A 27,329-nucleotide genomic window follows, 5' to 3' on the forward strand; every position below is an offset into this window, starting at 1 on the left:
GTAGTAGAGGTGGGAACAGTAAAGACAAGACTCTAGATTGAGTAAGAAATTTTGAAGACACCAATTCCAATGGGAAACCATAGAGACCAGGTGATTTTGGTAAGCTTAAAACATCAGGGGCAGGAGTTTGCCCCTTCACACATGTAGCCTGACCAAACAACTTCCTTACCTTGTGAATGGCTCCTTTTCTCAATATATGATTTGTATACTTTTGGAAGGATATGTCTCAGTTTTATGGAGGAAATAGTCTATAATTTCTCTTCTTAATGTGCTAGCTTATTAAAAGTTTTTGCTTTGAAATAATTGTCTTCTGATTGACTAAAGTAAACTTATTGATCAATTCTGGTAGATGTGGCTCTTTTCAACAATGAAGTGATTCAGGCCATTTCAATAGACTTATGATGGAGAGATGCTGAAAAAGGACTGTGGAACTGACTAAATCACAACATAGTATTTTCACCTTTTTTGTTGTTGTTTGCTTGTTTTTTTGTTTTCTTTCTCATCTTTTTTTCCTTTTTGATTTGATTTTTCTTGTGCAGTATGATAAATGTAAAAATATGTATAGAAAAATTGCACATGTTTAACATATATTGGATTACTTGCTGTCTGAAGGAGGGAAAGGTAGGGAGAAAAATTTGGAATACAAGGTTTTACAAGGGTGAATGTTAAAAACCATCTTTGTATATGTTTTGAAAAGAAAAGCTATTATTAAAATAATATTTAACATATTATTAAAAATAATATTTAACATATTGATGAGGGCTTACTGGGGAGGCAGCTGAGATCAAATATTAGAGCAGCAGAGAATCAGGAAGACCTGAATTCATATTCTTTTAAAAATATTTATTAGCTGTATGACTCTGGACAAGTTACTTGATTTCTTTCTTCCTCAGTTTCCTTATAGGTAAAATGATGATAATAATAGTACCTACTTGACCAGGGTTGTTTTGAGAATCAAATTGAAAAAAATATGTAAAGTGCTTTGCAAACCTTAAAGAGCTATATAAATGTAGCTATTAATATTATTTGTGAGCTATAATTTAGGCTGGATGAAGATCCAGTAGCCTTCCCAGGAGGCCCAAGTACAAAAGAACTATCAAGTTCTATAGATATTTTCCAACTATTTTTTATTTTAATTTCAAACATTTTCAAATTAAATATTTTTGTATTTAATCTCAAACACATTTTGTTGGGAAAAAAGGTTTTATCCTTATGTAATTAAATCTATTTTGCTTTCAATGAGTTCTTCTATTTGATTGATAAAAATAATGCTCTTCTCCATAGTTAAAACAAATGTTTTATTTTTTTTCTATTATTTTAAAAATATTTTGATTACTGATTGAGTAAGGATTTATTGTGATATATATTGTGATATGTAGTTCTAAATATTTTTTTGAGGGGCATACACCAATCCACTTTTTTTTTTTTAGCAGTTTTTAATGGAATAGCAATTTCATTCTCTACCAGTTTTTAAGTTCAAATTTATCAAATATTCATCTATGTTCATTGAATTTTAAAATTTGTTCTATTGATCTAGTTCTCTTTGTTTTATTTTATCAGTTTTATTTTAAAATTATTACTCTATGGTATATTTTAATATTTGATAGCTGTTTCCCTTCTGCTGGTTGTCTTTTTCATACGTAAAAGGAGGGTGCTCCCATCAACAAGGCACTTTTTTCACATCAGAAGTGGGGATTGTACTCAGGGTACAATCTCTATTTAAGATACCAGATGCTATTCCAAGCTCAAGTTCCAACTTCCTTACTCTGCAGAGGCTTGGGCAGGACCTTGCAGACCCAGGACCTTTCCAGTTCTGTGCATATATGGATGGGATTAGTTTAGTTTAAGCCAAATCTATGATTATGAATAAATCCCCTTCAAATGCTCATAATTTCCTAGGGGTATGTTCATCCCTGTCCCGTTGAAATTTGAATCCCCTTTCCCACTATTACCCAAAAGAATTATTCAAGGATGTGTAGATTAGAAATAAATATTCACTGAGCAAAACCAAAAATGAAAGCTACAAATTTAAAACTTTCCAGTGGCTCAGACAGTCCTGGTTATAAAGGGTATCTTATCTTTGTGCTTGGTTTTCTCATCTGGATAACTTTTTATCCAGCCTTTAAAGTCTCATTGAAAGAGGTGGGGATCATCTCACTGGCATTCTGCTCTGGCCAATAAATCAGGCTCTTTCCTTCTGAGGCTAAAATATAGTTCTGAAGCAGCTTGCATCTCCTTCCCCAGGTTTCTGGCATACCTTTCTCTACTAGCAAGGCTTCCAAAGTCATAACAAGACATAACATTGTCCTGACCTCTGAATACCAGACATTTAGTGTTGGTTCCTCTCTGTAGAATGAGAATGAGCCAGCCAGACAAAATGCTGTGTGATCCATTGAAGATTCCTCTACAGTTAATGATGTGCCATGACCTTGACGGTTGTCCTTTCCAATAACTTATTGAATCCATTCCTTTCTATCTTTTTGGCATTTCAAGGAAAATGAAGGGGGAAACACTGGACTTCTGGAGCTTGTGAGAAGGTGCCCCAAATCAGATGTGATAAATAGTTCTGGATATACTTGTCCATTTATTTTTTCATGTGAATTTTGTTATGAATTTATCTAATTCTATATCTGTGGTAGGAGCAATATCAGAACCCCATCCCTCATGCAAGTTAGGTTGGTTTTTGGTTTTTCCTTAAAAGGTATTAAAACTGTCTCCAAGACTTTGGTGGTTCAGGGAACTAAAAGCTGGTACTGATGACATCACTTCCTCATTCACTGAGTTCCAAACAGCCACAAAGGACTCCAGGCACCTCCTCTGATGCTTAACTGGTGGAAAACGATGGGAAATTTAGGAAAGGGAGCTTTGCCCAGCCCAATCAACTCAGAATATCTACGCTTAGTTAGCCTCATTGGGTGCTATGGTGAAGTACATCTTCTTTTGTTAACTATTGAATAACCTATAGAGTGTGTTATTTGTTGCAATGTAAACTACCAATAGATAGGCCGAAGTCAAGCAATATACTTTTAAGAAAAAAGAGGGTTTTTTTCCTAATAATATCCTTAAAATGTAACTTCAAAAATTGACACATACTTCCTATTTCTCTTTGCTTTGCTTGCCCCCGAGGGGAAGCATTGAAGGAAGTTAAGAAGGTTGACTTTTCAGCTCTATGTAAGATAAAATTTCCTATTGATTAGGACTCCCTAAAAGTGTTACCTAAAAAAAAGGTGTGTTTTCCCTGTTCGGGAGGGACCTTCCAACATTCTGAAGGATGGCTTATCAGGGACGTCGTGTCGGACTGAAGACTCTGAGGGGCTTTTTCAGCTCTGAAGTTCTGACTGATCAGGGACCAGGGATGATTCTATGGAGCGCGTTCCCTGGCTCCAAGAGCCCGAGCTTTGGCTTTTTGTTGGCACTCCCTTTGCTGAGCTGATGGAGCTCCTTATTGTTCCCTATGCCCGGAGGACTGGTCCCTGAGCATCTTTGGAAATGAATCCTGTGGAAGACTTTCCAACCCTGTGAGTAGGTCCTAAGAGTTGCAGAAAAGTTCTATCCTCTCTCTCCTAGGTCGCCTGCTCTTGAGACAAATCCATTTTGTGAAGCTGAGGGGCCCGTTCCTGCTCGGGTGACCAGAACTCACCTGAGGGTGCTCCCTAACGGTCAGGATGAACACTTTGCCCAGGCCCCGGGAGCTGCCGGAGGGCAGACTGGGCCGAGCTCAGACCATCCCGTCCTGCTGCTCTCTCCTAGGAGCTAGGCTGGCACAGACCCTTGGGATGGGGAAGACAGCTAACCAGCCTGCCAGGAACTAGCAGCTGGCCCTAGGAGAAGCTCACACTCACTCACTTCCACATGACTGACCCCCCAGCACAATGAGAGAATTGTCCACCCCTCCCCCAGCCTCACAGACATGAGACGGCCACAATTCTCGCTTCACAAGCCCGGGACCTGAGGACCTGGAAGACGCAGAGTCACAGCCTCCTTCAGATGTCTCTCCCCTGCCCCCAACCCCAGAGGCCTTGGAGAGGTCCGTGGGGCCAAATGTCACACTGAGGTCATTTAGGAATAAGCCACCAACCCGGCTCTCTCTGATTCGTTTTGTCCAGACTTCTCTTTCTCTGTCCCTGCACCTGTCTGTGTCTGTCTGCTTAGTCCCATGGCGGGTTTGCTTTGACTGTCCAGCCATCTCTGCCCCTGACTCTTGCTTGCTTTTTTTTCTCACCCTGGCCCTCTCTGTACTTTTCTGACTCCGTGTACCTATCTTATTTTAGATTTTTCTTTTATCTCAGTTTCTGTCTCAGTTTCAGTCTATCTCAATGTTCCTGTATATTTCTCTCTCTACGTCTGTCTCTATCAGTATTTTGTCTCTGTCTGTCTCTTTCTCTCTGTGATTCTCTCTCTCTCTGTCTGTCTCTCTCTCTCCCTTTCTGTCTCTCCCTTTATTTCTTTCCCCATTTCTTTTTTCTCTGTGTATCTGTGTCTTTCTCTGTCTCTGTTCTCTCTCTTTCCCTCTCCTTCTCTCTCTTTCTCTCCCTTGGCCTCTGTGTCTTTTTCTCTATCTCTGTTCTCTCTCTCCTTCTCTGTCTCTCTGTTTTTCCCTCTCTGTCTCTGTCTGTCTGTCTGTCTCTCTCCTTCTCTGTCTCTCTGTGTTTTTCCCTCTCTGTCTCTGTCTGTCTCTCTCTCTCTCTCCTTCTCTGTCTCTCTGTTTTTCCCTCTCTGTCTCTGTCTGTCCCTCTCTCTCTCCTTCTCTGTCTCTCTGTGTTTTTCCCTCTCTGTCTCTGTCTGTCTGTCTCTCTCTCTCTCCTTCTCTGTCTCTCTGTGTTTTTCCCTCTCTGTCTCTGTCTGTCCCTCTCTCTCTCCTTCTCTGTCTCTCTGTGTTTTTCCCTCTCTGTCTCTGTCTGTCCCTCTCTCTCTCCTTCTCTGTCTCTCTGTGTTTTTCCCTCTCTGTCTCTGTCTGTCTCTCTCTCTCCCTTTCTGTCTCTCCCTTTATTTCTTTCTCCATTTCTTTTTTCTCTGTGTTTCTGTGTCTTTCTCTCTGTCTCTCTTCTTCCCTGTCTCTCTTTCTTTCTGTCTGTGTTGTCTCATGTCCCTTGGTCTAACAGCCCTTTCTCCTGGCTCCCAGGGTCTTCCTGAAATAACAGCTGCTGCCCAAAATGGGTTTAGGGGGAGGGAGACCTAATGGGGAACGAGGGAATATGAAGGCCTCCAAGGACAGAACTCTTCGGTGGAACTGTGACTGAAATGGGTTTGACCTTGGCCTTTTTCCCTTGCTCCCTCTTCTCCCCGTCACAAATTATTAGCACAAATTGGCAGCTGCTTTAGCCGTTTTCCGAGCCCGTCGAGGTTTGCAGAGCCCGTTGCGGTTTGTGATTCTAATTCCCTGCCTCCCAGGCATCCCAGAGTCTTTGTTCACTCGGCCTTTCGGAGCTAACTCCTCCCTTCCCTCCCCACCCCCACCCAGGCCGATCCGTCTGGGATTCTGGCTTTCTCTTGGCCCCAGCCCTGCTCCTCAGATGCTGCCCATCAGGATGTTCGCTGGTCTTGCAATTGGAAGGCTTCTGCTACTCACTACTATGTGACTGGCAAATCACATAATTTCTCTGGGTCCGTTTCCTTGTTTGTAAAAAGAAGAAACTACTAGATGACCTCTAAGTCATTTCTAAGGTGCTTTCTAGATGCCTTTTTGCCTTTTGCTCACATTGTTTCCTGTTCCAAAAATATCCTCTGCCATCTATCACCATTTATTCCTTTTTCCTTCAGGGCCCATGCGAGGTACCACTTCCTCCATGAACCCTTCCCTGTTCTCCCTAAATAGATATGAATTCTCCCTCCTCTGAGTCTTCAAGCACTTGGCTGAACTTCTCTTCTGTAGTTATCATGTATCATTTTTGGATTTTAGTCATCTGTTGATACATTCCCCTGTAAATGTCATGAAAACAGAGACTGTGTAATCTGAACTCTTTTTCCTAATGCAAATCACAAAGCTCTCTAGACAATAGACATTTAATAAATATTGTTGGATAACCAGTCCCTCAGAAGATCAATTTATCAATTCAGTACCTCTTTTTTAATTGCCTGAGTGCCCAGACATGTGTTCCTCTGTCGAGGGGAGAAGGAAAGTGAAAAGACTCCTGCTCGAAGAACTTCGTAGAGTATCAGTTAGGAAGGAAGGAGTCCTTTAGTCCAATTTGTATATGTAATTGAAATGTATTGAAATTGTGTATATATATATATATATATATATATATATATATATATATATATATATATATATATATATATATATGTAATTCAGTCACCAATATAACAGCCCCAAAAAGTGAGATCTCTTTGCCTGAAGATTTCCCAAGATGGGAAACTCAGTGCTGACTTGGTTAACCCATTCTACTTTGGGACATCCATCATTAATAAGTTTTTCCTTATGGCTAGCTGAAGCCTGCCTTTTTACAACTTCCATCCACTACTTTCTGGGGATAAGCAGCATAAAAGAAACAAAGTCCTGTTGCTTTCAAGTATCTACAGTAACTGGCACTAGGCAAACTAAATCTTGCCAAGAAATGTCCTTAGGGGGCTGACTTGAATGAATAAATAATGATTTACCGAGCAAAGAAGTTATCTTGTTGAAATCTTTCTCTGCCTTCAAGGCTCAACTCATGTAATCTTTTCTCCCTGTGGTCTTTCTTAATTCCTCAGGTCACCTCCAACTAAAAGTGATTCTTCTTCACTTAATTTTTCTTGGAACACTTTGTCTGGATTTTAAATTTTAATTCAGTTATTTAAGAAGTGAAAGATGCAGATAAAAACAAGAAAATAGCCCCTATCTTCAACAGGCTTTCCATCCATATCATTGAACTGTGCTCCAGGTCAAGTATTTCCTCAGCCCCTTCACCTTTACTCTTCACATAGTCTCTATTGTACTGGCCTTTATCCATTCCCAATTGGGGGATACACATATAAAAATAAGTAAATCAAATTTTCTCTTGTATACTTGTATACAAGTTATAACCCATTAGATGATCATCTCCCTGAGCTACAGAAACAATTATCATTTTAAAAATCTAGCTATTTCTAAATATAACTCTGGTGGGTGTTGCTGTGGATGGTGAAGTTGGCAGGCTGGTACTCAATCCTTTCTATTCTCTCTTCCCTTTTGGAATAAAAAAAGCTAAATCCTTTCCTGGCCTTGTCTATCTTCCCCCTGGGAGGTGATTTATGGGGTGATCTTTTCTTCTTTATTTCCCTCTCCTTTCTCTCTCCCTTCTCCTTCCTCTTGATTTAATCTGCAATACCCAGTTACAACAATTAGCTCCTAATAGTATTGGAGCAATGCAATGTCTTAGGTTCATAGAATCCTTTATTTTTTGAAGTTTATATACATAAAAGTTACTGATACAATTACAATAGCTCAGAGCCCATAGTTAGTAAAACTTCCTAATATTTAGACAAAGACCCACTGCCTTAATTTAAATTTTGTGTATTTTGAGCTAGCCCCTGTATTTCTCTCTTTCTGTTTAGATTAAATATATAATACAAGTCTTCAGAAATAAACCCCGGTTTCTTTATCTATAAAGTAAAATCAGGTAACAGGAAATGCTTACATAAAAGAAGCAAGAAGAATTTGTAATGGCACGGAGAAGAGAACTTGTAGAAAGAGTTTAGGAACTCTCCCTCCTGGAAGATGTGTTTATAAGCAGAAGTTTTGGTCCAAATTATTGTTCCATCTTGGGATTTGATGGAAGGAAAGAAAAATAATCCTTATTTTCAAGTTCAAAGTCTAATAGTCCACCTCAATTATCTCTCTTATTTCCCCCCTCCCTCTCCCACTCTCTTCTTTCTATTCCTTCCTTTCTTGACTCCTACTCCTCTTCATTGCTACTTTATATGATGCTTCTCTCTAGCTCAGCTCAAATAAATCCCAGGAAAGGCTGAGGATAACATCTCCCACATGGTCACTGGTGCTCAGCTCAAGCATTCTCAGCTCCTTTCTTTCAGTCTTTTTTCTTTTCTGTGTAGCATCTTTTTCCAAACTCTCCAGCATTTATGACTCAAATCTACCTTTTGGCTAAAAGATTGTAATAATGCAAATTGAGATTAGGACTAAAATAGAATGTCTATCCCTCTGAATTAATATCTAAATGCCAGGCAGTTATCAAAATCTTTTACAAAAATATGAATGGAAAAGGAGCCCATTGGTCATGGACAAATATAATACATTTGGAACTGCTTTGCCCTGAACTATTATGGTTAATAAATTTGGCTTGTGATAGTTTGCTAAAACAAGCATTTGAACCTTTTGAAAAATCTGATTATATATTTTGCTTATAGATAAATAAAGAGTTCTCTGATTCATCAGAGCAATAAAAACGTTATACTCTTCATGACACCTTTTAATACTATCATATGTCTTTCCCCAGTTTCCAGGGTCACACAGACAGGAAGTATTACATGTCTGAGGGTAGATTTGAACTCAGGTCCTCTTGACTCTAGGGCTGATACTCCATCCACTATACCAACTAGTTGTAAAACAAAACAAAACCAAACAATTAAAGTTTATAAAAATGTTTTTAGGCAATTAAAGCATTCTTAAAACCTAACTGCTCAAACTCATTGGTGCAGCATCTTGGACACCATAGATATAAAATTCTAGGCTGTGAGAAGTTGGCACTTCTGAGGTTTGATGAAAATCCCAGTGATTGACTGACATATACTTTTTTATTTTCTTATTTTTCTTGAAGTTTTTTTGTCTGTCTTTTCTTTTGCTACATTGCTAATATGGAAATATATTTTATATGGCTTTACCTATATAGTTGATATCAAATTGTTTGCCTTCTCAAGGAAGAGAATTTTTTTAAAATGAAGGTTAAAATAACTTTTTACATGTAATTGGAAAATAATTTAATCAAGTTAATAAATATTTTTTAAAGTTCCACTGTTTAATACAGCTAGCAAAGTCATCTGTCTAAATAGGTATACCATCATGGCAAATGCAGAAATGAAATGAACAGTGCTGAACTAAATCAACACTATTATCTTTAATGAATATCCCTTCTATATAATTGTTCAGTAAAACTTTCTTGAGTTGCAGATTATTTGGTCCACAATTGTCTCATTTAATTCGACTCCCAAACCTAAAACCATTGGACCGGTTCAAGACTTTCTCAGAGGATTTTGCCTTTGACACATTCTGGCTATGTGATATGAGCAAATTACTTACTTTTTTACTGGTTCAGCCAACCCTCTCTGACTAAGGCTGCAATAAGTATCAATAGAAAGAGTTTCCTCATCCGAAGTTCCCTACACCAATGAAATTACAAACCTGGTTGAAAAAAGAATATAAACTAAGAAAAAAAATTTTGTATAAATTGTTTTATGAAAAGAGTGGCAGACATGCTAATGTGTTGACTAAGAAATTGGGGATACCCCACATAGTTTACCACATAGTTTACAAAGCACTGCTCCTCTCCTCCTCCCTTAACTGAAATTGCTCTGAGTACCAGAATTGCTAGTTATGTTTCTAAAGGATTCTTACATGCTACCATCCCAAAGCCCTTCACCATCTTGGTCAGTTTGCTCTGGATGATCTCTAGCTTAATACTTTTCCTAAGACACCAACTACTCTAAAAGTTGTCTGACTAGAGCAGTGTATAATGGGAACATTACTTCCTTTGTTTTAGACACTATGCCTCTCAATGAAATTTATAAGATAGTTTTAACTTTTGTGATGGCCTTTTTCATAGGAGCTGTTGTGTAGTCATTTATGCATTTGGAATCCAAATGGAGGACTTTATATTTAATTCTATTAACTTCCATCATATTCTATCAGTCATGGCCCAGAGAGATCTTTTTGAACTCTGTCATCCAATACATTAACTATTCCTTTAAACTTTGTGTTACCCACACATTTGACAAGTCTGCCTTCAGCCAAGTCACTGATAAAAAATGCTGTGCCAAAGAAGCTCAATAATGCATCCTAGGAGCATTATACTAGAGACCACCCTCCAAACTGACATCAACCTATTAATGACAACTCTTTGCGGACAGCCATTCAACCAGATATAATCTATCCAACTGCATTATCACCTACCAGTATCTTTCTATCTCATACACAAGCAAAGCTTTGTATGAAGGCTCTGTATATAGAAGGCTTTGCAAATGCTTTAGTTTAATCTAATTATATTATTTCAACAACATTCCTCTGGTCAAGAAAGAGAGGACATTAGCTTGGCACAATTTGTTCTTCATGAAGCTCTTAGGGATTCCAATGCCCTTTTCTAAATTTTGGAAAAAAACTTCCCCCTACAAAATGACCTAGAATTTTGCCAGAAGCAGTTACTAGTCTATAGTTTGAAAATTCTTTCCCTTTTTTTTAAATTGGAAAATTTGCTCTTTTCCAATCTTGTGGTATCTCTCCTAATGAATAATAATAATAATTAATATTTATATAATACTTACTAAGTGTCAGATACTCCTGGAATAATTATCTCAAACCCTAAGAGGTAAATGTTATCATCATTCCTATTTTATAATTGAGGAAACTGAGCAAACAGGGTAAGTGACTTGTCTGGGGTCACACAGATTGTAAGTATCTGAGAATGGATTTGTCTAGTACTCTATCTACTGTGTTATCTAGCTGCCCCTAATTCTCTAAGATCTTTCAAAGATCAGCAGTAACTCAGAAATCATATTTTACCAGTAACCTACAATGTAATCTGTCCATTCCAAAATGATGACTTAGATTCAGAATCATAAGTAGCAGTTTTAGTGCCCTAGACATTTTAGGACATCCCCTCAAATCAATTTTACAATTCATAAAGTTAAAATAATACAAGAAGCAAGTGGAACAGATTCAACTGAGTGGAAGGGAACAAATGAAGGCCATTGTTTACAGAGGCTACATGGGAGAGAGGGATTAGGTCAAGAAATAGCTTACTGGGGTACAACTCAGCCATGTGGATGGAGCACAATCATTGGCCCGCAGTAACTTCCTATTTTAACTACTCTTGTTAATGAAATGGTAGGCTCAAAATTTTTCCATGCTATGGAAAAAGAATGAGCACTCTCAAAATGTAAATGTAACTATTTTTAACTTTATCTTCTTTACAGATTACTCTTTTTAAATTGGGAAGGCCTTCTTAATTTCAGTGTCCTGGAGCAAAATCCCAGTTCCACAGACCAGGTGAGATCTCTGTTTGAACTCATTGAGGATAATTAATTGCTAATAAATCTCACTTATTTAAGGTTTTTTTGCACCTGCTAAAAATCTTTTTTTCCCCCTGAGAGATAAAACAGAAACAAAATAAGACTTAAGTAGTATGAGCCTTCTTGCCAATATATTCATTATCACACCATCCAACCCAATGATTCTGTCCTTTCTCTATAATCCTCCTGTCACCCTTGATACCACTATAAAACACACACACACACACACACACACACACACACACACACACACAGAACTTTCATTGTCCTTATCATTTGTTGCCAATCTCAGTTTGTTCTGGGCTTTAAGATTCCACATTATTCTCATAATGTTAACTATTCCCATACAGCCATGCTGCTCTTTCTTATTCATACTTAATTACTTTTCCTTGGTTACATCTTCTATACTTATCCTTTTATAATCAGAGTTTGTTAATAAGACCCTGTTAATACATGCCAGTCTCTTTGGGCAGCTTTTCTTTTTTTCTCATTATATTCATTTCTTCTTGGGTCTTCAGACTTCCATGGTTGAGAGCTTCTCGATCCTCTTGGGCCAAAGTGCTCATCAAAATATTAAACTATTGTATCCCAACTTTCTCTGAATCCTTTGATACACTCTGGTCTAACTCTTCATTTTATAGTTGGAAAACTGAGGCCCAGGAGAAAAAGGGACTTGACTAAAGTGAGTCAGCAACAGAGGCCAGAGAATGGGCCTCTCTGTCCCTCATGCCAGCCAGCCCACAATTAAATTATAGTTTTCTAGAGGTTCGATAGCCCAGAAAGAGATCTTACCAGGCTGTTATTTCTAAGTCTTGTCTTATTTTGTTTTGTTCATTTCTTTCTCAGTTATCCAGTTTTAAAATTCTTGATGTAAAAACTATAAAAAGCACTTGACTGGGTTAGATGAAGATGCAAAGGGGAAAGCATCTCCAGTCAACTGAGAGGCAGGAAGGGCAGAGTGGGCAGAAATCGTGGAGTAAAGGAAATGCACCAAGGCAGACAGATCCTGAGAAGACAAAACACCGGTTAGAGAGTAAAGCAGGGTTGATTTGGAGTTAGAAGGCTCAAATCAGAAGTTCAGAGAATCACATACCTGGAACCCTTAAAAAAGCTACCTACAGGGTCACTTAGAAGCAAGCTTGTAACAAACCCCTTTTACTAGTCACCAGAAGAAACCATTACTTCAAAACAAAGGTATTTAATGAACTATTATAAGAGAAGTGACAGTAGAGCTTTCCCCTTAGTCATCATTAAGAAGAATGGATATTCATAGAGATCACAGGCCATACATGTAAGGATCTTGTTAGTACAGTCTACATGCATATGGAAGAGCAACTCATCCTTTCGCTCATATTTCCACGGCATCAGGGCCACTGCCATCTTCAGGTGATAGCCTCATAATGTTGTTAACTGCCTTCGCCTTCTCTTCTTCCCATCACCTCCCCACTTGTTCCCCAAAGGATAGCCAATAGCCTTTATTTGGCTTCTCATAACTGGGCTATTCCCATTGCTGCCACCTACTGGCCCTCTGCTGTAGTCCAGCTGAAGTATAATCTATTATATAAAAGAAAGTGGTGAGTAATTTATTACTCAAGATAATAGATACCAATTTGCAGAGCTGGGATTTGAACTTGGCTCAGGTGATCCCACTTCTTAAGACCTCTGTTTTCTCTCATGTGAATGGAGATTCATTCATTTAATCTAATTAGACAAATATTCATTAAGTTCTTACAGAGTATAACGTCTCCTACTTGATGCTGGAGGAACTAGGGACGACAAGAGTTTCTACCCTCGTGAATCTTTAGTCCATAGAATTTAGAACTTGAAAGAAATTGAGATTTTATCTAGTTCAATCCCTTTATCCTACAGTCCTGGAAACTGAGAATCAGAGAAGTAATAATTCTGATCGGGGTCCTTCAGCTAATAAGAAGCCAACAAATATCTAAACTTACACATGCTAACTATAAATTCCAGATTTCCTGCTATTCCATGACTTACCTTGGTGCTCACAATCTAATTAGACACAAATAACTGTAGTATATATAACCAAATGACATAATATATGAAGAACACTTTGCATACTATATAACTATGTTAGCCATAACTATTTTTAGAAATATTAATAATAAACAATATTACATGAGTCAAGTCTTCCAGGGGGAGAAGGGATTCAGAAGGTAATATTTGTGTTGAGCTTTAAATGATATCTTAGATTTCATCAAATGAAGAGGGAAGATGACCTTCAAAGATTCCTAGAATGTCAGACTAGGGGACTGAGGATAGATGCAGGCTGGGTAAGGGTTTGGCCTTTGGCAGTCCTATATTGAACATTGTTCACTTGTTGGTCAGTCGTCTTTTTTAGCTTCATTCAATTCTTTGTGACCGCATTAGAGTACTTTCCATTTAGGGGAGAGTGGGGGGAAGAGGGGAAATTTGGAACACAAGGTTTTGCAAGGATCAATGTTGAAAAATTACCCATGCATATGTTTTGAAAATAAAAAAATTTAATTAAAAAGACTAATCCTAAAGAGTTACAGAAATGCTAACTAACCATAATTAGCTATTATGAGGAGATATATTAGATGACCTTGGCCTGGAAGTCATGTGACTTTTGGCTTAGTCCTGAGTCTGTTACTGACTGATTTGTGTACTGACCATCAAGAAGGCAATAAGTATTCAATAACTGTGTACTGTGTTCCAGGAACAAAAGCTCTGAGGAAGCAAAGCATGGGAGAAGACTTCTTTGATAACTTATGTCTGCTGGGAGAGACAACATGCAAACAACTATGTACAAGCCAGAATAAAGTGGAGAGAACTTACTGAGAGCAGATACGAAAATTAAGGGGCATTGGGAAAGGCTTTCAGAATCAAACAGGATTCCAAAAAAAGCCAGGTAAGGGGGATGAAGAAGAAAATTCCAGCTAGTAAAAATGCCCAAGTCGTGAGATGAAGGATCTCGTTCTGATAGGTTATGTGGGGCTGAGTAAGGTTTGAGACTGGAAAGGAAGGAGGAGCTAAGTCTTATGTTCTCTTTTGGTTATTTCTCCATCTATAAAGTAGTATGGGTCAACAAAAAGATTCCTAATAGCTATTCTCAGCCTACTCCCTTATGCAAGTCACTTACCCTGGGGATCCCAGGTTCATCTTTAGTAAAATGAAGGGTTGGTACTAAATTCCTTGAGGATGCTGTTGATCTATATAATCTCACCATGGTGTTATAGAGGTGACAGATAAGATTCTCCCAGAATAACATTCTCTTACCTGAACATACAGCATAAAATCTTTCAAACTCTGGGTGAAGGCTCATCAGGATTTTTTTTTTTTTGGTTTTTTTAATAGAGACATTTAAACTAATTAATTAGCACTTATGAGAGAACTGGCTAGTAAAGCTTGCCCACCTGCCTGCCACTTCCCCACTATAACTGCCTGCTGCCAGGTGTCATGTTAGCAGGCTTAGATCAATTAGTAATTGTAATTGAAGCTGAATGTAATTAATTATATAATTAAATTCATGGGGCCCACACACATAGGAATTTCTGATCACATCACCCATTCATGAAAAACTATGGCTAGAAGATGTGGCCAAACCTCAATTAAACAGAGTCAGGGATGGGAGAGAGGGTTTCTTCACTTGGTGGAGGCTGAATAATATCATGTCAGATACAAAAACACAACATATATAATTTAACATATAATAAAAATGTAAAATACAAATATATTTATATTATGCATAATATAAATATATTTATATATTGAATATATTAATATAAATTTGGAAATATTTAACAAATACAACATAAAAACCAAACATAGATTTGTTTTCTAAGTCAATGGCCTCATTTCTACGTGAATATGACATCATTGGATTAGATAATTTCTGAGGGGCAGCCAGGTCCAGCAGTAGATAGATCAGTTAGCCCTAGAGTCAGTTAGATTCCTTCTTAGATACTTACTTGCTGTGTAACTCTGGGCAAGTCACTTTAGCCCCAGTTGCCTCCAAATCAAATATTGATAATTTCTAAAGTCCCTTTTCAGTGGTCCTATGGAATATGATAAAAATTGGTTGTAATGACAAACCACCAAGCAGTAGCTTAAGAAGGCCCCTATGAACAAAGCAAGACAAGCAAAACAAACAGATATTCATTTCAGAAAGAGCTGTATGAAGTGATGCAAAGTGGAGTAGAATCAGAATAATGTATGCAATGACAATTCTGTAGAGATGATTAACTTTGAAAGATGTGGTAACTCAGATCAACATAATAACCAACCACAATTCCAAAGGATTCATCATGAAACCCACCATCCATCTCCAGAAAGAGAAGGAATAGACTCAGAATACCGATTCAACTTGTTTGTTCCTTCTTTTCTTAATTTCTTTCATTCTTCTTCCAAATTCCCGCTAAAGTAGGAATTGTTTTGCATGAGATATTTGCAATAGGTTTTGTTTTTCTTGCCTTCTCAGTGGGTAGGGGAAGGGGAGGGAATTTGGAACTGAAAATAAAACTGAAAAAAAAGAAACAAGCCTTTAAGTGTGGAGAGAGGTCCTAGCACAAACGAATTGTGTAATCTGGGAAGCCCTTAAGGCAGTGACGTTTGTCTAGGGATTTGAAGGAGAGAGATGGCCTAGAGGAGACAAGGGAGCAGCAGAAGAGGAGGGGGAGAGGAAGACCATGGTTCTTCAGTGTGGCTTCCATATCATTAGAACCAAGTGGACCAAGGAAGATCCCTGGATAAAGATAATGCAACAACACCTTCTCCCTCAAGGCAGGGAGGTGGGGGACAACGAGGGGTTAATATTGAATATATTTCAGACCTTCTAGTATATGTTTTTGCTTAATTGTTTTTCTTTGTCACAAGGAAGGGTTCAATCTGGAGGGGAAGTGGGGAAATGCTGTAATGATGTAAAGACAAAAGAAATCAATGGATATATTTAAAAGAAAATAAAAACATCTGGAATCCTAGATTCACAGTTTCACACATGGTTTTTCACAAGCCTGAAGTTGCACCAGGGCAAGAGAATACGCAGTTTTATAGCACCTACTAAGTGCCAGAGCAGCTAGATAGTTCGGTGTATAAAGTATTGGGTCTAGAATCAAGAAGAACAGTTTAAATGTGACCTCAAAAACTTACTAGTTGTGTGACTCTAAGGCAAGTGATTGAACCTCTGTTAGTTTAACCACTGGAGAAGGAAATGGCAACCCATTCCAGTATCTTTACCAAGAAAACTCAAAAGTTGGACAATGACTTATTGACCAAATAATACTATGTACCAGGCAGGCATTGTGCTAAGCACTTTACAATTCTCTTTTAATCCTCACAACCTTGGGAGGTAAGTGCTATTTTTATCCCCATGTGATGGATAAGAAAACCGAGGCAAACAGATTAAGTGTCTTGCATAGGGTCACTATGCTACTGTTGAAGGTAAGATTTGAATTCCAGTCTTCCTGATTTCTATGTACTTCACCACCAGCCTCTAGGACATTAGTTGCCTGACAATGTTATTGGCAAAAAGGATTCTTAGAACCCTAGAATCCAATCAGTACTTCAAAATAACAGCCCATAAGCAATGTCTTCCATATCCTCAGCTTCTCAGAATTGGGACTTCAGAAGTCTCCACTCCAGTCCAAGTCCTTCAACCACTCAAGTTCCCTTTTGTTGAGATTCCAATGGTGACAAGATCTCTCCCTCCTGTATCTGGCCCCAGTCCGTTTAACCCTCTTCAGCAGGGCCAACCAGAATACTATCTCTGTGTTTTTAGAGATAGACCAATCTCTGCCCCCTTAAAGCACCTTAGGGTCTGCAGGACAAAAACTGCTATCTTGCCTGAGAGCCTTCATAATCATTACCCATAGAAATCTTTATGATGGCTCAGTGAGGTCAGCAAGGCAGACATCTCTACTCTAGGTCTAGGTAATAACTGAGGACCAAAAGGGAGTATGATTTGCCCAATGTCACACATAGTTCGAGTCAGGAGTGGTACCCTTTATTTTTGATCAAAACATCATATTGTCCAGGTAGGTGGCAAAATGGATAGAGAACTAAGTCTTGAATCAAAAGAGCTGAATTCAAATCCTACCTTACATACTTACTAGTTGTATCCCTCTGGGCAAGTCACTTAACCTATTTGCCTCAGTTCTGTCATCTATAAAATGAGGGATAATAGCACTTATGTCCAGGGTTGTTGTGAGGATCAAATGAGAAAATTGTAAAAGTGCTTAAAACAGTGGGTATTGGGGGAGGAATGAAAATTAAGGGAAGGATCAACATGAACTGGTATAATTTTCAATTTAATTTGCAAGATTAGAATAAGCCATTTTCTTCCCAAAAGGAAGAATGGAAAGCTCCTATTAATGCATCCATTCCAGCAACTCTCTGCCCACTCACCCTGGAATAATCAACTTTGGCTAATTTCTTTAATTGGAATCCAACCCTCCCCCCTCTCCCTCCCCCCCACCTCCAAAGAACAGCTTTGTACAAAAAGTTTGAGCCCTATTCCCACAACTCCTCATCCCAAGGACTATTCTTTGGACCTAAGGCTACCACCCTAGCCTCCACATTTCCCAGAAGCAAGGCCCAGCTTCAAGGATGACTCCAACAGTAAATACTAGGAGGAGGGTGGGTTGTTTTTATTATTTTTGCAAAAAATGGAGAGACAGCAATTCCCAGTCAAGATTGTCACAGTTTGACAGCACACATGGATACAGCTGCAGATGGAAGATGACCACCTTGAAAATCATTGCTCTTCCCAAAGGCCCTACAGGCTCTGCGATTGTCTCTTTTGGACTAACCAACCACCATTTACAGAAGGAAAGAAATTCACTAGAAAACAGGGATTGGACCATTTGATAAAATAGATTTCATTCGATTAGCTTTACTACAGGCTGTAGGTTTGTTTGCTATAAAACTCTCCCACAAAAATTAGTTTTTAAATATACATATTTAATCTGAACTGCATTGATTAAAAAATTAAAAATTGATGATTTTTTTTACATTAACTTCACAGTATTTGTTTGCAGATGACGACAAACCCAGTGTTAACGAGTCAAGGCAGGACCGCTCTCCAAGAAAATAAACTCTGCAGGACTGGAATCACCCACATGGGAGAGAGTGTGCAGCAGCATCTCCCAACTGTTCAACCAGGAAGTGACCCACTGTGGGAAGAGCTGTGCTCAGACCTATGGTCTTCAAACACTTACACACATATACACACAATCACACATAATCACACACAGGCACACACTTCAGCAGAATACAGACACAAGTGCAAAAGTCCTTGCTAGAGCTGTCCAATGGCAGGACCCAGGAAGACAGCATCTCTACAGCGAGAGTTCAAGTATTTTCTTAATTTTTTCCCACAATTACCACACCTTGGAGCCCTGACACCCACCTGTCTTCCCTAGCCAGATCTGTAGGTTTTTCTAAACTAAAAGACCTAAGCTGACAGCATCACAAAGTTGGAAAGAACTTTAAGGATCATCTAGCTCCAATCTGCACAAAGGCAAAAAGCCTTTCTATGGTCTCAGGTACCTTTGTCATGTCTAGGCTGGGGATGTAGGTTCCAAACCTGGCTTTGCTGCTAGTTCCCTAGATAAATTTAGACAAGTCCCTTCTCCCTTTGAGCCTGTTTCCCCATTTGTAAAAGGAGGGAATTAGACATGACTTGTAAAGTCCTTTTTGGCTCCAGACCCTGTGATTACCAGTGAGTGGTAATCAACCCTCTGCTTGAAGGGCATCCACTGAAGGGAAGCTTCAGTTACACATGGCCCTACCTGCAGTCCCCCGTCTTACTACTACTTGGGTATGGACTGGGCTTGGTATGGAATATGTGAGTCTGCAATTTGCTTTTATTCACAGAGATCACAAAAAACATTATGCAAAATTTTAAAGTAAAAAAATAAAAACTTAGAAAAACTTCAGCTACCCTTCTTACCAATACTAATATATATTAGTTACTCATTCCTTTACCAAACAAAGAAACTTTGGGAAGCATTACAGCGGAGATAAACTGATCATTTAAAATTAAAAAAAAAAAAAAAAAAAAAAAAAAGGTTTCTAGCAGTTACAGTATCACTTCAAATTAAAACTAATAAATACTACATCAAGTTTCATCAGGAGAAAAGGAAAATAACTTAATTTTAGTAGACTTCGTCCTCAGTGCTATTTCCAATCACAGCAAAAAATATATATATAATATATATATATATTCTATATGTGTAAAGTATGTATTGATATATTACTCAGTAGGCTAAGACCACGATATGGAGTCACACGTCCACAGGACGACAATGCAGGTCACCACATTTTCCAAAGCCATGTAACAGTTTCAGCAGAAGTACAGGTACAGTCAGGTAATGAAAGGAGATACATGCCATAAATAAAATGAATTTTCACATTACATTCAGAGTTCAAAAGGGGCTGGTGCTAGGGTAGGCGGGGAAGGAGGAGAACAAGCGGAAGTTCCTTGAAGAAACTGAGCCTTCCCACAGGCTGCAGCTAAACAGCTCCCAAATGACCCTCCTGAAGCCATATATCTCCTTACCAGTCAGTGCTCATGATCAGGGAGGGCAAACAGACAAATGTGCAAAAAAAAAAAAAAAAAAAAAAAGAAAAAAAAAGAAAAGAAATCCTCATCCTACCCCACCTCCCTAGAAAAAGCTGAAGTGTTTGAGAAAGTAAGTTCAGTGCTATTAATAACAAGCAACCTTATGGAAATTCCAGGTAAGTGGGGGAGTGGATGATGAGGAAGCAGTGGCCAGTGGTCAATCCTTCTCGGCCCCACCTCAGTTAGGAGACCAGCCAGCTGAGCAACACTCAAATCCACAAACACACCCGACGTTGTTTGTTCAGACACACTCAGGGACTCAGACTCAGAGGAAAAATGATTGACAAAGTTAAATCTGACTTCCCTCTAAGACTCCATCAGCAAGCCTTCTAAGAGGTACATTCAAATCCCATGCCATAAGGAGAGGCTGGCCAATCACTTGAGACTTTGCATAAAGAAGTGGCTCCAACTTGGGTGAACTCAGATCTTTTGATAACTCCAAAGGACCCATTTATTTCTGATCCCAGTTTAAATCTGTCTTTAAAATAGAGTTTTGAACTACCGCTCTTTCTGCCTTAAAACCTACATTTGACAGGATATGGGGACCTCAAATGTTCTTTCCACTACTTGCCTCAATATACAAATTTGAATAACAACTGTTCCTACCTTTCCAAGGGCATACCTATTACTCTACTTGCCACTTTCCTGGTCTTCTTCCATGGCTACTATTCCCCAGCCCTCCAGTCCCAATCTTTGCAACTCAGAACCAGGAACTTGGAATGTCTTGTTTGTTCTGTGGCTCATCCAAAACCAAATTCTGCCCCCACTATTCCCAGTATATCAAAGAGGTTCCATTTCTATGCTGATCCCAAGCCCCTAAGAGAACTCACTAATTCCCAAAGACATCATTCTGCATGATATACATATTCTTCATTGGGAAAGAACAAAAGGAAAAAGGCAAATCCTACCATTATTCCCTTTACATTCCAAAAGGCCCAGGGAAGGAAGATGAACAATCCATAAGATCAGTAAAAGAAGAAATCTTGAAAATGACATTTACTCAAAGGAAATCTAGAAAGTGAATAGTGGAAATGAGAAACAACCACATAAAACCTCCTGAGAAACAATCAAGAAGAGAATGTTAAGTGGAACTTAAAGGGGTCTCTCTATCTCTCTGTCTCCTAATGCTTGCTGCGCGGAGCCCAGTTGGCACAAATAGGGAAGTCAGCATAGAAAGCATTTTAGTTTCTAAGAAGCACAATCTCTTCTTTCTGAGCTAAGGAAAAAACAAATAAACAAGGGAAAAAAAAACATCACGAGGTAAGAACTTCAAAAGACAGGTCTTCTTGGCCTCTAATCATATCACTGGAAAAAAGGCTTTTCTAGAGGCAGCTTCAGAATTCAACTCAGAGGTTAGTTCAGACATTCCAGGGAGTGGTGATGCAAGACCACCTCTCCACAACAGTTTCTGCATGTCCCTGTCCTGCAGTAGGACCGCCCAGCTTTACACCAAAAAGCCCCTCGGGCTGGGTGCCGCAGCTACAACCATTCTTCAAATCTCTCTTACACACACGCACACACACACTTCAGCTCAACCCCAACTCCTTCAGCAAACTTCACACCACCAGGGACTTGACAAGGCCACAGTGGAACTTTCGGATGTGCCGATACAAATCCCCAGATTGTGTAAAACGGCGCTCACACCACTTGCAGGCATGAGGCTTTTCCCGAGTGTGCACCACCGCATGCCGGCTAAGATTGTGCGAGTACTGGAAGCTCTTGCCACACTGCACACAAGTGTACGGCTTCTCGCCTGAGTGGGTCCGCTCATGCCTCTTAAGGGTGTACATGCACGAGAAGGTCTTTCCACAGAGAGTGCAGGTGGGTACTGACCCCTCTGGTGACAATCGAGCCCTTGAGCCACCGTCCTTGTCCCGAAAGTGAGAACTCAGGTGCAGCTGCAGGACATGGGGGTTGGGGAATACCTTGCTGCAGAGGGGGCAGATGCAGATGTGGCCAGGGGGCCCCAGCACCTCTGAAGCAGAGAGGTCTGATGCATCCAGGTCATCTTCGCTCTCATCCCGCTCCGGATCTAGCTCATCTTCTTGGCCATGAAACATGTGACCCAGGCCCGTGACCAAGCTTTTAGCCACAGGCCCAAAGGGTTGGCCCTCTGGACTCCTTGCCTTGCCATCCTCCTGATCTGACAATGAGTCCTGCTCATCTTTCACCATCAGCTCTGCTTCCTGCTGCCGATGATCAGAAGCCAGCTGTCTGAAGACGTAGGAGGTGTGGAGGGCATCCCTCCCTGAAATGGGCTTCAGAGACAGATCCAGAGCACACTCTGAGTCACCAGGGGCCGGAGTGGATATTGGGAGCTCAGTCCTCTGAGACAGAGAGGCCCCCACACCATTATCCAAGGGTTTGGCCTTCCCAGGACCTGGATTCAGCTCTGTTTTTTTGGACAACGAGGCAGACCCCAAGAGGTTGTTAGACCAAGTGGGATGGGCCCCAGACCGATCATACTCAAGGGGACTGAATCTTGGCTGGCCAGGGTCTAACTCATGGCCCAGAGATATGCTAGGGCCCAGGAAAGGTCTGTCCTTCTCTTCCTCAATCACTAGTTCTTTTTCCTTTAGTTTACCCTTGCAGACTTTGACAATGTCATACATGTGGAGGTAGCTGGCAGCAGCTAGGATGTCCTCAATAGGCAGGCTGCTCAACTCCAGCTTGCCCTCATACATGAATTCAAGCAGCAGGCTGAAGGCTGGGGCCGTGACAATGTCACTGTTCAGATGCACAATCTCCCTTTTGTCTAACTGGTCCCTGTAGAAGAGGTAGAAGTACATGCTGCAGGAAGCGAGCACAGCTCTATGAGCCTGGAACCGAGCTTCCCCGACGAGCACAGTGGAGTCGCACAGGAATCCTTGGTGTCTCTGCTGACTCAGGCACTGCAGCAGCTGCCGGCTGTGGTCCGGGAACTCCATTCTGCCTTCATAACCTGGGCACAAACAGGAAAAACTTGAATGCGCCTGGAAACTCAAACCTCCTAGCAGCTGTAACCAAACAAGTCGGCTCTTCTCTTCGCTAGCTGGCTCGCTCTCCCTCCCTCCTTGCTCGCCCGCCTGTCTGCCTGCCTCCCTCCCTCTCCCTGCCTAGGTAGCAAAGAGCCAGTCAGGAATAATTGTTCGCTGGAGTTTGGTTTGTATTAAACTAACTCTCCCATCCCTCGGCACCTGCTAGAGAGCAGGAAAAACTTGATCATAAGTAAACAAGAGCTTCAGAAACAGGGGGGAGAAAAGATAGCCGGCAAGAGACCCGAAGGAGAAAAAGACCTAGGATAGAGGGAGAAAGAGGAGAGGAGTGAGGATAAGAAAGGGTGAGACATAGAAGAATGCTCCAGAGCCTGGGTGAGAAGGGGAGACGGGAAGGGGGAGGTGAGAAGGGAGAAGGAGATAGGGGAAAAGAAAGAGACACTGAGTTGGGAGGAGAATCAGAGACAAGAAGATGAGACACAGAAAGGGAAAGACACCGAAATCCGGAGGGGGCAAGAAAGGGAAAAAGGCAGAAAAATGGGAAGAGAAGAAGAGCAGCAGTCTAACCTTTGTCTGTCTCACTCAGAAGAGATAAATCCCACAAGTACAAGTTACTGTGGTCACAGAAGCTGCCCTCCTCCTCCTCCCCCACCCCTTCCCAGGCCCTTGCAGAGCCCCCCAGATCCCCCCTCCTTTATTCCCTCCCTCCCCCTCCTCCAGCTCCATGGGAGCCAAACTTCCCCCGCCCCGAGAATGAACTTCACTTTTCTTTGCTACATCGAAACCCTGGACTCCCTGACCCGGCCGGAGCCAGATCTCAGAGCCAGATTCGCAGCCACAGCCCAAGCCGGAGCCAGATCCAGAGCCGGGGCCAGAACCAGACCCAAGGCCGGAGTGGGGGGGGGGCAGCGAAGAAAAGGAGGAGGGAGGTCTTTTCAACTCCCAAGTTCCCCGCAGCCCCCTTACCTTCCCCGGGTGCCCCCCGGGCGACAAGCCGAGCATGGACACCCCCCTCCCCGCCTCCTTCCCACCCTCCGCCTGGGCGGGCGCCAGCACCCGGGGCCGGGAACAGCCACCACCGCCGGGCCGAGGGGGAGCCGGAGAGTGAGTGTGAGAGTGTGCAAGGAGGAGGGAGGAGGGCTGCTGCGAGGGGGAGAGGGAGAGAGGGGGCGGGGGAGAGGAGTGCTCGGTTTGCTAATTACAAGGCAAGCTGGAGAGTCAGCTGCTCCGACTTCCCAGCGATAGAAATGTTACCTCCAGCTGCGCTCCTTTTAATGCCATATGTTGCTCGGAATCTCGCTACCAGCCAACCACAGCGGGGCCGCCTTTTAAAGTTTCTCCAGCCCCACTGGGAGCCGCGCGACGGCAGCCCCGGCACTCCCTCGCCCGCCCGGGCCCCGGGCCCAGTCCGGCTGACCCTCGCCGCGGTCCCGAAGTTTCTGCTCTTCTCCCCCCTTCCCTCCCCCGCGCCAGGCCCCGACGCAAAAAAAAGGGAAAGAAAGTTTCAGGAAGTGCGCGTCGGAGCGGCCGCGGCCCGGCGGGGGCTGCGGGACCCGGGCCGGACTGCGGGGAGCGGTCCGGGAGCTGCCCGGGGCGGGAGCAAACCGTGCGCGGGGCCGGCCGCACGCAGCGCAGCTGGGAGCCAAACTTCGGAGCCGGGAGGGAGGGCGGGACGGACCCGGGGATGAGGGAGGAGGGACGGACGCGCCGAGGGGCGGAGATGCCGGGGACTTCCAGGAGCGGGGCAGGAATGAGGTCACCCACACACCCCCTTCTCCACCTCCGCCCGGGGCGGGCTGGTCCCAGCCCCGGGCGGCCCCCGGGAGGCGGAGAAAAGGGAGGAGGGAGGGGCTGGACCACTGGGAGGCTTCGGCGGCTCCAGCGGTGCGCGCCCCCTCCGCGCCCAGCCAGCTGCGGGCGCCCGGCTCCCCCCGCCCCGCGGGGCTCGGCCCCCGGCCGGGAGTGAGCTTTCTCAGGAATATGTGCGCGCGCCGAGCAGGTTGGTAACCGGCCGCTCTCGCGATACTTCTCACACTCCGGCCACCGCCCCCCTCCCCGGGGCACGACCGTCGTGCCCAGCCCGAGTGCCCCCTCCCCCCACTGGCCGAGCTTCTCTAGAACCAGCCCGAGGCGGGACCGCGCAGCGGCTGCCGAGTGTTCGCTCGTGCGCTCCGCTCCAGCCTGGGAGGGGGTCTCGAGGTGCGGGAGCGGGGAAAAGCACTGTGCTCCCGGACCGCAGAGTCCGATTCGGGGCTTCCCCGACCTGCTGACCCAAGGCAGGACAAAGTGGCCTGGGGAGAAGCAGAGGAGGCTCCGGGAGCGGGGGAAAGAGCCGTGGGCGTGGGGCTGGACACCGGAGATCCCCGGCTAGTTCTGACGTCCCCTCTACTTCGGGCAAGCCCCCGCTGCTCCTCGAGCCCCAGCTTCCCCATCCGTAACACGGGACTGGACTGGATGACCCAATATCCTTCTAAATATAAGTCTTACGGAGCGAGGAACTGTAAAACAGGGCGTGGGAGATGTCACTGATGCTGTCTGAGGTGGCAGCCCAGCCGCCTCCGAAGGTCAGGGACCTGGGTTCCAGTCTCACCCCCGCTCCCGCTACCTGCAAGAACTTGGGCAACTTTCTGGGCCCCCAGTTTCCTAAACTGCAAAATTAGGCGTTTTACTCTGAGGTCTTGTGGCGATCATTTGACGGTTGCCCCTAAAAGCAGAACTGGAGCCACCTCCTTTTGAAGAGCCGCCGCCCTCACCACCGCGTGCTCTCTCCCACCCACCCCCTTTCCTCCTTCACCCGGTCCGTACGCGAACTTTAGAAAGCGTGAGCCCATGAAGCGCTTAGCGCCGGGTGGGGGCACTTCGCAGGCATCTATTTAGAGTCTGTTCCCAAGAGCCTCCCTCACGTAGCGGATCCTTCATAAATGAATTTAACCCGAAGTGATGTGGAAGCCTGGACTTCTCTGTTTCTAAGGCCTTCCAGCTGGAGATCCTTTCCTGAGGTCCACTTTTTCTCCTTTTGTGAATAAAGAAACATTTACCAAGCCCCTACTGTGTGCCAACTGCAAAGATCGGAGTTAACATTTTAATTAGCTGCGTTTCCACCCCTGGGAAAAGCTTGACCTTTGATTCACACAAGATCCACACTCCCTCAGACACACTCCTCCCAGCACGGCCACAAAATCTTGTTCCTGCTTCTCTTTGTTCACATTCACAGATTCACACTTAGACTTTCCCCAGACATAGCTCAGACTCACTGATAATCTCCAACATTTACATATCGGGCACCACTCAGAGAAGCACCTCCTCCAAAACCGGCAAGCACTATCAGATACACTCATTTATACTAAATTCCCCGAAATACTCATCCAAGAGTGGTTTGTGCACAATACTTCCCACTCGAATCCCATACAATGAGTTGAGTTCAAATCCAGCCTTAGACATTTAAATAATCAAGACAAAGAAAAGGAATTAATGAAAAGAGCCCTGGATCTAGGGATTGAAGGGTCAGTGTTTTTTGGTCCTGTCTTGGTCACTTAGTGTCAAATCACATAACTTTTTTTATCTTTATTTTCCCCATCTGTAAAATGGGAGCAATAATGGTTGTATTTCCTGCCTTCCAAAGAGACACATGATTTATATAGTTAAGACACTATAGAAATGAGATATACACATACTTCGATGTCCCCAAATTTAATGAAGTTGTCCTTTCTCCATTCTCTATTTTGTGAATTATCCCAGGCAGGATTTTTCATATCTCTTCATTTTGAATTGCTGGGGGCATAATAATAATAATAATGCCTTTTTCTCAGGCCCCACAGCAAGCCCATCTTTCCACTGTAACTTTGTTTCCACTGTAACATCTTTTTCTACTGTAGCTACATCTCCCTTCTTCCCAGCTTGCCCAGAGTTTCTCCTACGTCTAGCTCTCTCTCTCTCCTTTGACCTGCCAGAGCATCTCCTGTGTCTGTCCTCCTCTTACCCCTTCTGCCTAACCAGAGCGTTCTCTTTATCTGTTCTCCCCTCCTCTCCCACCTGTCTGTGGCCCACATTTGGAATGGCAATATGACCAGGGACTGCTGCTCCAGATGAGCCCGTGTCCATCCCACAGATGCTGCAGAGAATTCATTGCAGCCCCTCAGGGCTGCCAGGTCCCAGGACCTCCTGGCTAGGATAATGATGATAGTCAACAGCTGCAGACTTACAGGGGACTCAAGGGCAAGGATAGAAAAAGAAGAGATCCGGTCCCATTCCTGCTGCCCCACTTAGATTGTCCCTCAGTTTCAGCTGGGAATATTTTGGAAAATGGGGGGAAAAGGAAGGGGGAATAATCAGATTCAGTTGCAGCCAGAGGAAAAATAGATTCCCAGCAAAGCCTAGGCAGCATTTTAGTGGACTCCTAGGTAGCTGGCAATTCAGGAAGTAACAGGGACCAAGAGACTTCTTAGTTCAAACCGAAAGATCACTGATGGAACAAGTCATAAATTTAGAGCTGGAATGTGCTTCAAAGGACATTTCAGCCCCCTCATTTTACAGAAAAGGAAACTGAGGGGGCA

At 42.6% G+C, this 27,329-nt stretch overlaps 1 protein-coding gene and 1 long non-coding RNA gene across 3 annotated transcripts; one reads left to right on the forward strand and one right to left on the reverse strand.

Annotated features, from left to right (window-relative positions):
* The first annotated feature begins 3,110 nt into the window (after window positions 1-3,110).
* LOC141556618 (uncharacterized) lies at window positions 3,111-14,098 on the forward strand. Its single transcript, XR_012486582.1, has 3 exons — window positions 3,111-3,518; window positions 11,104-11,176; window positions 13,901-14,098. It is a non-coding gene; the product is annotated as an uncharacterized LOC141556618 (long non-coding RNA).
* Window positions 14,099-18,120: 4,022 nt separating this feature from the next.
* On the reverse strand, window positions 18,121-24,693 carry ZBTB42 (zinc finger and BTB domain containing 42). Of its 2 annotated transcripts, none has more exons than XM_074291035.1 (2): window positions 24,031-24,693; window positions 18,121-22,742 (listed from the first exon to the last, which is right to left on the reverse strand). In XM_074291035.1, exon 2 carries the CDS (start codon window positions 22,726-22,728, stop codon window positions 21,358-21,360), a length of 1,371 nt encoding a protein of 456 aa, XP_074147136.1. In that variant the 5' UTR covers window positions 22,729-22,742; window positions 24,031-24,693; the 3' UTR covers window positions 18,121-21,357. The 2 variants fall into 2 exon arrangements, with proteins under 2 accessions (XP_074147136.1, XP_074147137.1); XM_074291036.1 differs by lacking the exon at window positions 24,031-24,693 and adding an exon at window positions 23,743-24,014.
* Window positions 24,694-27,329: the final 2,636 nt, after the last annotated feature.

Source organism: Sminthopsis crassicaudata, chromosome 2 (assembly GCF_048593235.1).
Source record: "Sminthopsis crassicaudata isolate SCR6 chromosome 2, ASM4859323v1, whole genome shotgun sequence".
Taxonomy (NCBI): Eukaryota; Metazoa; Chordata; class Mammalia; order Dasyuromorphia; family Dasyuridae; genus Sminthopsis; species Sminthopsis crassicaudata.

What these genes read in the sequence shown, in the direction of transcription:
- ZBTB42 (XM_074291035.1), bottom strand. Translation starts at nt 22,728, where the DNA reads ATGGAGTTCCCGGACCACAGCCGGCAGCTGCTGCAGTGCCTGAGTCAG.